The sequence below is a fragment of the Triticum aestivum genome, chromosome 7D, assembly GCF_018294505.1.
Source record: "Triticum aestivum cultivar Chinese Spring chromosome 7D, IWGSC CS RefSeq v2.1, whole genome shotgun sequence".
In the NCBI taxonomy this organism is placed as follows: domain Eukaryota; kingdom Viridiplantae; phylum Streptophyta; class Magnoliopsida; order Poales; family Poaceae; genus Triticum; species Triticum aestivum.
This window is the reverse complement of record NC_057814.1, coordinates 534,188,677-534,200,091: the sequence shown is the minus strand read 5'-3', so window position 1 is coordinate 534,200,091 and position 11,415 is coordinate 534,188,677. Positions and strand designations below refer to the sequence as shown.

General features: G+C 42.0%; 2 protein-coding genes across 4 annotated transcripts; one reads left to right on the top strand and one right to left on the bottom strand.

Annotated features, from left to right (window-relative positions):
* The first annotated feature begins 605 nt into the window (after nucleotides 1-605).
* Nucleotides 606-2,932, top strand: LOC123166117 (nuclear transport factor 2). Of its 2 annotated transcripts, none has more exons than XM_044583883.1 (5): nucleotides 606-742; nucleotides 1,606-1,661; nucleotides 1,742-1,882; nucleotides 2,259-2,487; nucleotides 2,571-2,932. In XM_044583883.1, the coding sequence occupies exons 2-5, from the start codon at nucleotides 1,608-1,610 to the stop codon at nucleotides 2,624-2,626; spliced, it is 480 nt and encodes a 159-aa protein (XP_044439818.1). In that variant the 5' UTR covers nucleotides 606-742; nucleotides 1,606-1,607; the 3' UTR covers nucleotides 2,627-2,932. The 2 variants fall into 2 exon arrangements, with proteins under 2 accessions (XP_044439818.1, XP_044439819.1); XM_044583884.1 differs by having other exon boundaries at nucleotides 626-742; nucleotides 1,578-1,661.
* Nucleotides 2,885-11,172, bottom strand: LOC123166116 (26S proteasome non-ATPase regulatory subunit 2 homolog A). Of its 2 annotated transcripts, XM_044583881.1 has the most exons (25): nucleotides 10,960-11,172; nucleotides 10,731-10,831; nucleotides 9,854-9,974; nucleotides 9,714-9,773; nucleotides 8,874-8,941; nucleotides 8,447-8,480; nucleotides 7,810-7,881; nucleotides 7,589-7,627; nucleotides 7,383-7,501; nucleotides 7,178-7,301; nucleotides 7,015-7,101; nucleotides 6,666-6,824; nucleotides 6,458-6,565; nucleotides 6,298-6,387; nucleotides 6,054-6,194; nucleotides 5,864-5,968; nucleotides 5,569-5,790; nucleotides 5,117-5,266; nucleotides 4,804-5,013; nucleotides 4,224-4,283; nucleotides 4,037-4,144; nucleotides 3,855-3,940; nucleotides 3,665-3,773; nucleotides 3,402-3,580; nucleotides 2,885-3,319 (listed from the first exon to the last, which is right to left on the bottom strand). In XM_044583881.1, the coding sequence occupies exons 1-25, from the start codon at nucleotides 10,975-10,977 to the stop codon at nucleotides 3,247-3,249; spliced, it is 2,643 nt and encodes an 880-aa protein (XP_044439816.1). In that variant the 5' UTR covers nucleotides 10,978-11,172; the 3' UTR covers nucleotides 2,885-3,246. The 2 variants fall into 2 exon arrangements, with proteins under 2 accessions (XP_044439816.1, XP_044439817.1); XM_044583882.1 differs by lacking the exons at nucleotides 8,874-8,941; nucleotides 10,731-10,831; nucleotides 10,960-11,172 and having other exon boundaries at nucleotides 9,854-9,962.
* Between the last annotated feature and the right edge of the window lie 243 nt (nucleotides 11,173-11,415).

The window sequence follows — 11,415 nt, the reverse complement described above, 5'->3', positions numbered from 1 at the left end:
TAAACGAGGTAGCCCATAGTTTAGCTAAATTCACTTCTGATAATAATATTTCTTGTAATTGGGTTGATGGAGCTTTTGATTTTTTATGAAAATGCCCTCGCAAACGATGTAACCATTTTACGGAGGCAATAAAGCGAACCATGAATCCATGATGGCATTCTCTCAGAAAAAAAAAGAACACCCGCAAGAAAAAATGACCGGTAGGTGGGGCCGCGGAGCTAATACTCCCTCCTTTCCGGTTTATAAAGGCTCAATTCAAAAATCTCACCAACCAAGGTAGATGGTGAGTAGTGGAATACTTTTTGTAGTTTGCAAAAGCACCCAATTAATGCTCTTGTTTTCCTAAAAAAATATGTTTACCAATGCATTAATTGCAATGTATGCATGCATAAATTACATGTATTGGTCAATTTTTTCTTAATACTTGCATACAATGATTTAATGCACCTTGGAATCTGAACATGTGACGAGAAACAACCAAATTAAGCCTTATAAAATAGAAAAACTAAAATTTTGAGATAAGCCCTATAAACCAGAAAGAAGGGAGTATGTACTGAACCGCCCTACAAACCCCCGCAGTTCCATCATAAACCCCCACACCCACCCACCCACCCACCCACTCGGTCTATCTAGTCCAACTGCTCCGCCGCAGATCCGCGGTTGCCAGCAGCACCGTCTCCGAATCGCCTCGCTAGGGTTTCCCCTCCAGCGGCGGCCGGCTCGACCATACTCCGTTCGTGAGGTACAACTAGTTCCTCCCCTAGTGCCACTTGTGCTCCTCGATGTCTCCTCTTTTAGGCGAGCGTCGTTATTTGCTCGACGCGCGTTCGTCCTTCCTTCGTCGTGCCGTCGCGGTTCGTCAACTTTGCAGGCTTCGTGGGTCCATGTGGGCGTTTGGTGCGCGGGGTAACGCTGTGCCTTTGGGCACACTCTGACTGAAGTTTGTGTCGTCCGTAAATTCGCGCTGCATTACTCTGGGTGGTAGTTTGTTGAACAGAGGGAGTGGTAGTGTAATATAAGATCTCGTAGTAGATCACTTAGTTTTCAGAGGGAGTGGTAGTGTAATGGAGTACAAGCTTTCATGTGGCGTTAGCAGAGGGCTTATGTATCGCTGACTGGGGGCGTAGGCAGTGGTGGTTTTTGACTTTTTGTGTAGAACTCTGATCATTATCTGTCTGGATGGATTCTCGTCAGTTGCTGCTGAACTGATGTTGGCCGTTGGACCGGTACTTTGGAGTATCAGGACAGTCCAGTGCTGCAAATCTTGCACGATTTAGCCTGCTTCCATTTAGTAGGAAGCCCGTGCCCGTACCCTTGTGTAGTTTCTGAGTATTGGTGGGAGTCTTTCAGTCGGCACCCGGCACTGAGCTGCAGACCTTCTTTTCTTTCTCTTGCTTTGACCATTTTCCTTTCTGGCATAGATTATCATGGTCACCAAAATTGGATAGTTACATGCCGCAGCCAAGAAGATATCAAAATTGGATAGTTACATGCCTTTGGTTCTGAATTTCGAACATTTTCCTTTCTGGCAACAATTTTGCATTCTACATTCTCACAATATTCATTCACCTCAAAAGATACTAATCAGAGATATTCCTTACGCAGCAATGGCTGCGAAAGCTGGGAATTCTGTGGGTGGTGTTCTTCCCCATCCCCATGTGGTAGTGATTTTCTCCATATTAGTTATTATTACTCTGCAAATAAAAAGAGTACTGTTGATCAGGATTGGCCTTGGTTACAGATTGGAAATGCATTTGCCCAACACTACTACAAAATTCTGAATGAGTCACCAGAGGATGTCCATAAGTTCTATCATGATGAAAGTATTCTTGGTCGGAAGCCAAATTCTGATGGTACATTGACATCTATAACCACAATGCGTGTAAGTTCTCTGCAGCGCAGCAGCGGTATTGTATGATCTTTCCATCTCGGTCGTAAATTGAGCATTTAGTAGTAGTGGGATTATGCTAAGAATCCAATGTATAGGCCATACGTGTTGAAATGCGATCCATGGGCATCGTTAGCTAAAGGATGTGCATGCCAATATGGTTTCTATGTGATCTTATTATGCAGCATCCATGCAAGCAGAACCTTGTGATACAACATCATTTTGTAGCAAGAGATTATGTGCCATGTTGAAGGCAGTAGAATTCTTCCCAACACCTGTCTCTCTTATTTGTCTAATACGTGGTTGCTCAATTAAGGGCTATCGTCACTTGATTGGTTCTAATCGATTTGTTTTTTGTGTGCTTAACCAGGATATCAATAAACACTTTGTATCTACATACCTCAAGGGATGTTCGATGCAGATAGACAATGTAGATTCTCAGCCATCCCACGAGGGCGGTGTGCTCGTTTTAGTTAGTGGGTCCTTCACTGTCCCTGATGCCATGAAGCGTAGATTTACTCAGTCGTTCTTCCTTGCTCCACAAAAAGGAGGCTATTTTGTTCTGAATGATGTGCTTAGATACATTCCGGTTGAGCCAGGTAACTAATATTAATCTTCAGTTTTTTTTCACCTTGAGAGTTGCTCCTTCCATAGCTCTGCTGACATTTCAATACTTGGCCAGAAACACCACCTGTCAAGGTTCAAGTGCTTCCGTTGATAGATTATTTCTGGGTATGATGATATCGCCGGTGAAGTCATGAATCAATCTACAGAAAGCATCAGCAATGAAGTCGTGAATGACAGATAGTCACGTCTCGGCAGTGCACTACTAGCTTTCCTAGAGTGCAAGTTTATCCATCTATAGATTATATTTGCTTTTGCAACAACTGGGTGTGAAAAGTTGACCATTTGCGGATGTCTTAGCACTGTACATACATCATCTATTATCGGACAAGTAGACAACTGAATATATCTATTATATTCATCTCAAAAGACTATATGTGCATGTTAAGGAACATGGACAAATTTTTATTCTGGGAAACAGAGTTGCGAGTGAAAACACAAAATTTGAGGCTATGCGATGCAGCTTTCAGTCACACCCACTGTTTCTGTTTCCCCTTACGACAAAATTGCTTCTCTTTCCGAAGAAACATCGACCCAATTCTCCCTCTGTACATACATTGAACCCTAACGCTATTCTGCTCTTTGTATTGACCCCTGTACGACCTGTACTCTGTTACAAGGAATATTTGCAGCCTCTTTCACAGTAGTCATTGTCCCTTGTTGTGTGACAGTTAGATGTTGACCAAGCCAGTTCATGACACTCCATCTGCTTACGCTTGCATCGCACCAATCTCTCAATCTTCATGATGCTCTGGGTTCTTCCTCAGGATCACAAAGCCCTCAAGAATTGGTGTCAGCGGAATATATCTACACACAGGAACAGCAGTGAGCTCGAGGAAGAATCAAGTTACTGAACATAAAATTCATGTCCAAAATGTTCTGTAATTACTTTTCAGTTGCTAGCTCAGCTCGTTCCCCTGCAGCGAGCAGGACAGGCGTGTTGTGCGTCTGGAACCCAGTGATGGTCCTGGGACTTCCCGCTTGACTGACCACGTCGACCGCTTGGCCAACATGAACAGGCACAGGGAGGGGCTTGAGATCCTCATCCAGAGTCAGTAACATCCTAGGCTGTTCCCAGCAGAGAAACACACATTTCAAAATCATATGATTCTTTTTAACCCTACCACTGAGTCCTTAGTACAAGATACATACCTGCATAGCAAGGGCAAGGATGTATAGCATGTAGGGATACTCTCCGAGGATGGTGGGTTGCATGTTAAGGCATGCGTGCAGAACGGTTACTAGCCCAGCTAGCGCTACGCTGAAAAGTGATAATACAAAAGCTTTTTAAATCACAATTCCAGTAAAACCAAAGGGAAACCCTACCGGACACATTACTCACGGGGATAGAAGTAGCCGGTCAGAGTGGTATGGGGCAAGTGTCAGCAAGCCCTTCCCAAGGTGAACAAGACCCTGGGCAATCCTCACCTGAAATCAACAAATCTGAAACCTAAATAACCAAAGGAAATCGTCCTAAGGTTTAAAACAAGGATATAGTGGTTTTTGCTGTAGGTTTGTACTTACACAAAACAGGTAAACGCCATGTTCCTGACTTGAGAGCTTACGAAGCAACTCGGCTATACGTGCATTGTTTGTACCAGCACCTATCAAACCAAGTGAGATGGTTGCAGCCTGCATGTAGTGATTTGATCAAATATGTAGTCTGAGCAATAAGAAGATCAATATGTTATATTGTGACGAAGTTACTAACCATCATTACTTGACCGTCCGCATCATTGCTCAGTCTACTCAGTGTGTCCACAACGTCTACCTACATGATATGCAGACAGTATGAAACTAGACATCTGGAAGATACAATCTATTTACATTAATTATGATAGACAGACAGTATGAAACTAGAGATCTGGAAGATGCAACCTATGTACATTATTACCATAACTGCAGGCACTCAGTGAGCTAGAATCAAATAAGAAGCAGCAAAGCATGTTGTTGCCAATAAGCCAAGTAAGACCAATAAGTGTCTAACAAAGCATGTTCTCCAAGCACATTCAGACCAAAACGGATGGTTTTGCAACAGATGAAAAACCAACAGTCATGCATGTTCTTAGCCTATTGTGCTTCCACTGCTATTAATATATTACAAATATGTGTGCAACAGTACAGAGATGCAAATGCTCCATCTTGTGGGACTGATCCATCCGCCAACCCAAGAAATGTTTCCATTTAATTTCATGGTGCATTTGGAAGGGCTATTAATATGGCAAAAGTTTGATTTGTTCCCATTTAATGTTACAGAAGACAAGCGAAACTTATATAAAATATAGGAGTACCTTTGGATTGGATATGTAGAGCATGCCAAGGGCAAGAGGAACCGCTCTTCTAATATTATAATCACCATACTTAAAAAGTTGCTCAAGGGACCGTACAGCCATTTCAACTCCTAATTCTTCAGCCATGGCAATAAGAGCAATTCCAAGTACTGCTGGCCCTTGGTGACTTCCACCTTCCTTTTTTGAGCAGATACTAAGGAGCTCCTGAACCTGAAAAATCAAATGGCATAGTTCATTAAGAACAGCTATGCATTGAACTTTTGGGTATCATACAATCTCTCTGCAATTCATGTATCTTTTGAAGTTAAGTTACCTTAAGCACATTCCCTGTCCCAGCATATGCCAAAGACATAAGAGTTACATCCCAATAGTCCTTCATTATTTTATCAAATGTTTTAGAAACCTCCTTCATTATTTCATCAAATGTTTCAGAAACCTTAACAACGTTAGCCTTCGGCCCCTCCTGATACAGTGTTGTTAAGATCAACAAATTGAATAGGAAAAATTCATAAGCCTGTGCACATGCAGCCACATTCAAAATAAAAGGTATTTAAATATAAATCACATCAGCAGATGAACCTATTTTATAACAATGGAGAGAAACCAGCCAAAGCATGGGTTTAAGATATATCATCAAAGGGTGTCCACAAGTATAAGGGCAGGCACCGAAACATAGAATACATGTTTTAAAATTATTCCATGCTCCGAAACAAGAAAAAAAATGTACAGGAAGCTGTGAATCTTACTGAGGAACAACAAAATTACCTGTTTTCCAAGATATAGAAGGCCAATGGAAACTGGAAGCAGACGAATAATGGGCTCTGCAAGCTCTGCTTTAATAAGATTTTTCAAGACAGATATGATTGACTGTGCAATCTCTTCGTTGCAGGAACCAACAAACACCAATCCCAAGGAGATGGCAGAGAACACTAAGTCCACCAAAGGTGCTTGGGAGTCACTCAAAGTAATTAAGAACAACGATTTAAGCTGAAAATTCGGAAACTATATCAATGCAAGATAATAAGGGTATTTCAGGTATAGGGGAATGTATTGATTTAACCTTGTCTTTCCGGGACCCAGCATAAGCAATACCAAGGCCCAAGATTGCACCGATACGTGTAATTGATGCTGCACTCGTGCTATACCCAGAAATAAGAGCAAGTGCCTGCATAACGTAAGAGGTTATTACAGCAGAAGACTTGTATTAGAAGAGCAAGAGGATGGATGGAGTAGGGTAGGGTGGCACATACAGGATCATAGTCATTCTTCACACCACAAGAGACAATTCCTATACCTAACAAAGCCCCTGCAACAACATGAGTATCATCGCTCTGCAGGTACTTGTCAAGTATGGCAAATCCTGAATCATGATCCCATAGATGTATCATTCCCTGAAAATGATGTGTTAGTATTTAGTACTGTTATCTTATCAAATACTCGCATCGTCTAGTAATCTAAAAGGTGCATTTAATAGAAATAGAATTATATCAGTACCAGACTAGCTACTGCACTGGCTTTCCCAAGTTCGTTCTTCTCGAATAGCAAATTTTCAGAAGAATCTGAAATTGCAGTCATGAGTTTGTCCTGCAACAAGAATATGATCTTAATATCATTACTTTCCCTGAAGATGGCGAGGAAGTTCATAAGAGCTAACCTGGCAATAACCAGCATTCACAAATGCATTGACAAAAGTTGCGGCCAAATTTTGTCTTGCAGAATCAAGGCTGGAGCTTTTGGCACCTTGACTGCCAATCAGATGAACCTAACAAATGAGCATGTCTTTCGAATTTTAACTGGGGTGCCTAAACAAACTAACAAACTGCTTAAAAACTGAATTGGCAAATAACCTAACAAAAAATTACCTTATATATGTCCTCTGGAGATTTTGGCTCCATGACACCAATATCCCACGCAAGCATATGGTACTGCTCACTCAGTTTGGTGTTATTAACTATTTCCTGCAAAGCATTCTTCTCATTTTCATCTGCAACCATCTCATCATCAACCTCCATGCTTAAACCCTTCAATAAGAAGAGCTCATTGATAAAGGAAAATAAAGTTCAAAGAGTCTGCTAAAAGATTTAAACAATCTGTAGTATGGAATCTATAGGTACAAACTATCCCAATGATCAGAATTGTAGATCAGCAAACGATGGCAAAAATAGGTAATTTTGCTTCTGTTGCATGTCTGTGAGCATGGATGAGACTCACATAGCGTGCTATCATAAATGCGAGTTGCTGCTTCAGGGAGAAATCTTCAGTTTCTGCAAATACAATCTTCACACTCTGATCACAACACTAGAAGACATTGAAATCAATGTTAGTGCCATTGAATTTCGGACCTCAAAATCACAGGCATAGTTCATTCACTTACCTTGTCGTCGTTGACCAAAAGCACAATCCGCAAAGCACTTGCAAGATCCCTAAACTTCCCATACATGCCAAAGGCAATGTAAAGTGTGGCCTCATAGGCCTCACGGTCAGGAGTCAAAAGGTATCTGCAGTTTCCACCCCAACATAACAAGTGGTCACAAGTTTAATCTCGATAAATTAGAGGATGCATAAATTCACTCACGTACTTAGAAGAAGTAGTCAAATACAAGCATGCCCTTTTGTAGTTGGTAGAGTCAACAAGACAAAATAGCCTTGCAAGGTACTCTTCATATTTTTCGTCGAAAAGCATCTCAAGGTATCCAACCTATGTACAAAGAAATACCATGCTTCAGTTGCATCTCAATAAGCATAAAGCTGATCCATTAATCCAAACAGAAATGTTTCACCAAACCTCCATCAAAAGATCCAGAGCTTCAGTTTCAGCATTATGCTACAATAACAAAACCCATCAAAATCTCAATCCATCAAAGAATTAATCACTATTAGGTTTATTTTAAACAATTAATATTGGTTACCAATTACGATTAGCATATTTCACATAAGTTAATATTTTTATATGATGAAGTAACAAAATGAAACAAATGCAACACACAAAATCTAATCGGAATCAACCTTCATGTGAAATTTGACAATTTCTAGCACTAGTTCTATCTTGGATTCAATTGGCGTTGATGAGCCATTGTCCTGCAAAACAAGAAAAGTTTGATATTTAAGCCCAACTGCCTGGAACAACTAATACACTATAGCATAGATAACAAAAGAAAGAGTTGATGGAACTTCTTTTCTAACAAAACAAAATGCATTAAGAGATAGCAAACCAGCAATCACAACTTCAAGAGTCTTGTCAGCTGGACAGCCACAGAAATTATGGTACATCAATCAGTAAGGTATATACATACTGACGATAAAGTCAAAAGGTTCGAGGAAAAACAACCAAAACACTTTCGATTCTAATATACAACATCTAGACGGAAATTGGATGTCATGCTACCATGAAGAACAATTAAAACACTATTGGTTATAATCAACAACATCTAGACAGAAATTGGATGTCATACTACTGTAAAGAGAGACAGGGGCGGGCCACTATTCAGTTTTTTGCCGAAAACTATGTATATCTAGCACGGAACTAACACGCGAAATGGCATGCCATCCGGATAGAAAGTGGATATCATACTACAGAACAGGGTACTATGGAGAACATATAAAAATCATGCAATACAAACGATGAAGTGGATTAGGATCTAACCTTCCACTCTTTTCCAATTTCAAAAGCCAAGTTTCTGTCGAAAAAGACATTGACATAATTAGAGCCCACTATATGAAACAGCTTGAGCCTCCGCAATAAAAAAACTTAGGAGCAATACTATAGCCCATTAATTTCCAAACAATATAGCTTAGATTTGACATGGCAGAATGACTAGGATGGTGGTAAGTCAATAACACTCAAACTGGAACAACAACAAAATATGTAAGAGTGATTCTTTAGATTTAGTATTGCATTTGAGGGCATATAAAAAATAAATTCACATCACGTTGTATTTGTAGCTACAAGGATGGAAAATAGTGTATACGAAGACAAAATAGTAAATAATGCTAATAGGGAGCTATTTACAAGTAACATGAAGAAAAGGTAAGGTTAGAATTACAGCCAGGGGGATGAATAATGTCATCACCTCACGTATACATGACCCCATGAACATATATCAACTAAAGAGCCCATCATACAGTACTTGAGGCTTTCCTAAAACAAGAAAAGGAAGCAAAATTTAGCAAGACAGCCCTATACAGTAATGGTCAACTAAATCTAGATGCTCATTTCAGTATTCAGCTTTCCAAAAAAGCTTATGAGGTAATATAATGGAAGTTAGGTGGTTTACAATGAGGGAAAACCTGTATTAAAGTAAATGTAACTACATGTAGGTTCTGGTGTTAAAATATCCGAGCAAAGAAAAGGACTAGGTGCCTGTTAGCTATCTGGTTTGTGTCAAAGCATAACACTGTTAAAGTTGCAGTCAGCAGTGATAGATGTGGTTCTCTCGCCAGCGACATTAGGCACAGGATGATCAATCCAGAAGCTAAATAAATCAATTAATGGCCCATGTGTTGATGTCGATAATGGTCGAATGGGGTAATATAGGATGACATATGATCGAGCCATAGGTAAGTTACTATGAAGATTAATCCTTGCCCTTGGTCCCAGCGGCACACATGACTAAATATTTTAGTGGGTTCAGGTTAGTTACAGCATAACAGAGGGATGAGGCCGTTAATCTAGATTTTTGTTTGGGGCCTTCACATATTTGCTCTTTGCTTATGCCACCTAGCCTGGTTTTAAGATCCGTATTTATGAGTGCTAAAGCAAACTCTAACCACTATGAACTAGAAATAAATAAAAACTATTTGTAGCGTATATCTTGCTCGGAATTTCACGTGATGGTCATTTATAAAAAAGAAAGATACTAACAGAAGGAAATGCACAAATGTTTAAACAGTGCTTTGGTATTTCTGCATACCCTTTCTCCTTCAGCAGACGCTGTCAAGGCCAATACTGACAGAATGTCAGCCATATGTTTCTGCACAATAAGAACAGAAAATCATAAGCACCATAGTACTTAAGTTTGGCTCAACTGAGACATTAACAATCCCTTGATACCTTCTGTGCAGGATCCCGCATTCTCTGAAAACAAGCCTTGAGAGTTCCGTAGTGTGCACGGAGGAATTTGAGTGGTTTCGGGACAGACGTCATTGAGCTTGTCGCCGCACGAATCTCTTTCCTGTTAGGCATTAACCACAGTTAACTATGTACCAAGAAGAAAAATGGCATATTAGCTGTTTGAGGAATGCAGTGCTGCAGTCAATAGCAGCAGTAGGATGCAACATTCGAAATGAACAAATCAAATATACCATCATAACATGATAGGGAAATTCAACAGCGAAAGCATGACGCAATAGGAATTTTGATTTCATAGTATCCTGTCCCAACTTAAGAGCAGAGGGAGCCCAAAATTGGCACCCTTGCAAAATAAGCAAACCAGCACAACCAAAAACCTGAACAGAATTCCTGTCCCTCCAATTTTTCATGACAGTGAATTTCGCAGAGCGCAACATTCCTATAAACTCGCCTGCAGGTTGCAGTACATACCGGTAGGTAAATCGAGAAATCAACCCAGAGATTAGGGTGCAGGAGACAACAAACTAAGCAGCGGCGCAACAAACATTTGCATGCGAATCGAGAAAACGGATCACGCGGAATCTGGTGTTCGCGCCTAAAAAATGGCCATCCAAAATTGACAGCGACGCGCCTGAATCCGAACCGGAACTAAGCAGGAGACCAGAACCGAAACAAACCATAATTGACAGTGGTGCGGGAGACTAGAAAGTAGAAACAGAGCAGCAGCGCCCGAGCCGAATTTGGTTTTCGCGCCCGAATCACACGGAATCTGGTTTTCGCGCCTAAACTGGCCATCCAAATTTGGCAGCGATGCGGCCGAATCCCGGGGAAGTTCAGAAGCGGCAGCAGGCTGCATTACCTCAGGGTGTCGATGGCTTCTACCCGTTTGCGGGGGTCGCGGCTCTGCGCCCGCTCCACGCAATCCTCGAGACGCGCCTTGAGCTCGCGGTCCTCCTCCGACTGCGACAGGCACGAGACGCGAGTCACGCGGCCGCAGCCGTAAGAGAGAGGACGAGCGGCGCCCCCGCCCCGCGGGGAGGAGGCGGAGGAAGAGAAGGGAGAGAAGCGGCGGGGTCGTCGCTGCTCACCAGATCGTCCCCCTTCATCTTCCCCTTGCCCCTGCCTGCTGCGGCGGGGCGGGGGAGGCGGGGAAGGGGCGGTTGCGGGCGCTCCGGCACCGCCGCTGGCGTCCTCGCGCGGTGAGGTAGGGTTTACGAGGGAGTTCGGGGAGTCGGCGGGCAATCAGAAATTCAGAAATGGGAGGGAGGGGAGGAGGATTTGGGCTGGCTGGTGTGGTGATCTTTCTGGTCAGGGGAGGTCAACCGAAGTAAACGCCAAGTGTTTATATAGCGCGCCAGCTGGCGAACAGGCGAACGGCGCGTGTTTTCACTTCACACGAGCGAACCGCCTCTTGCTGGGTTGTTAAGGGGGTAAACCAGAAAAAAATAAACTAATAATACCGCATTTGGTGAGATCCAGTTTGTAAGCACAATAAGCGTTTCGAGGATTTTTAGGAGCTGTTCGGCAGTCCTCCAGCTCCCTGA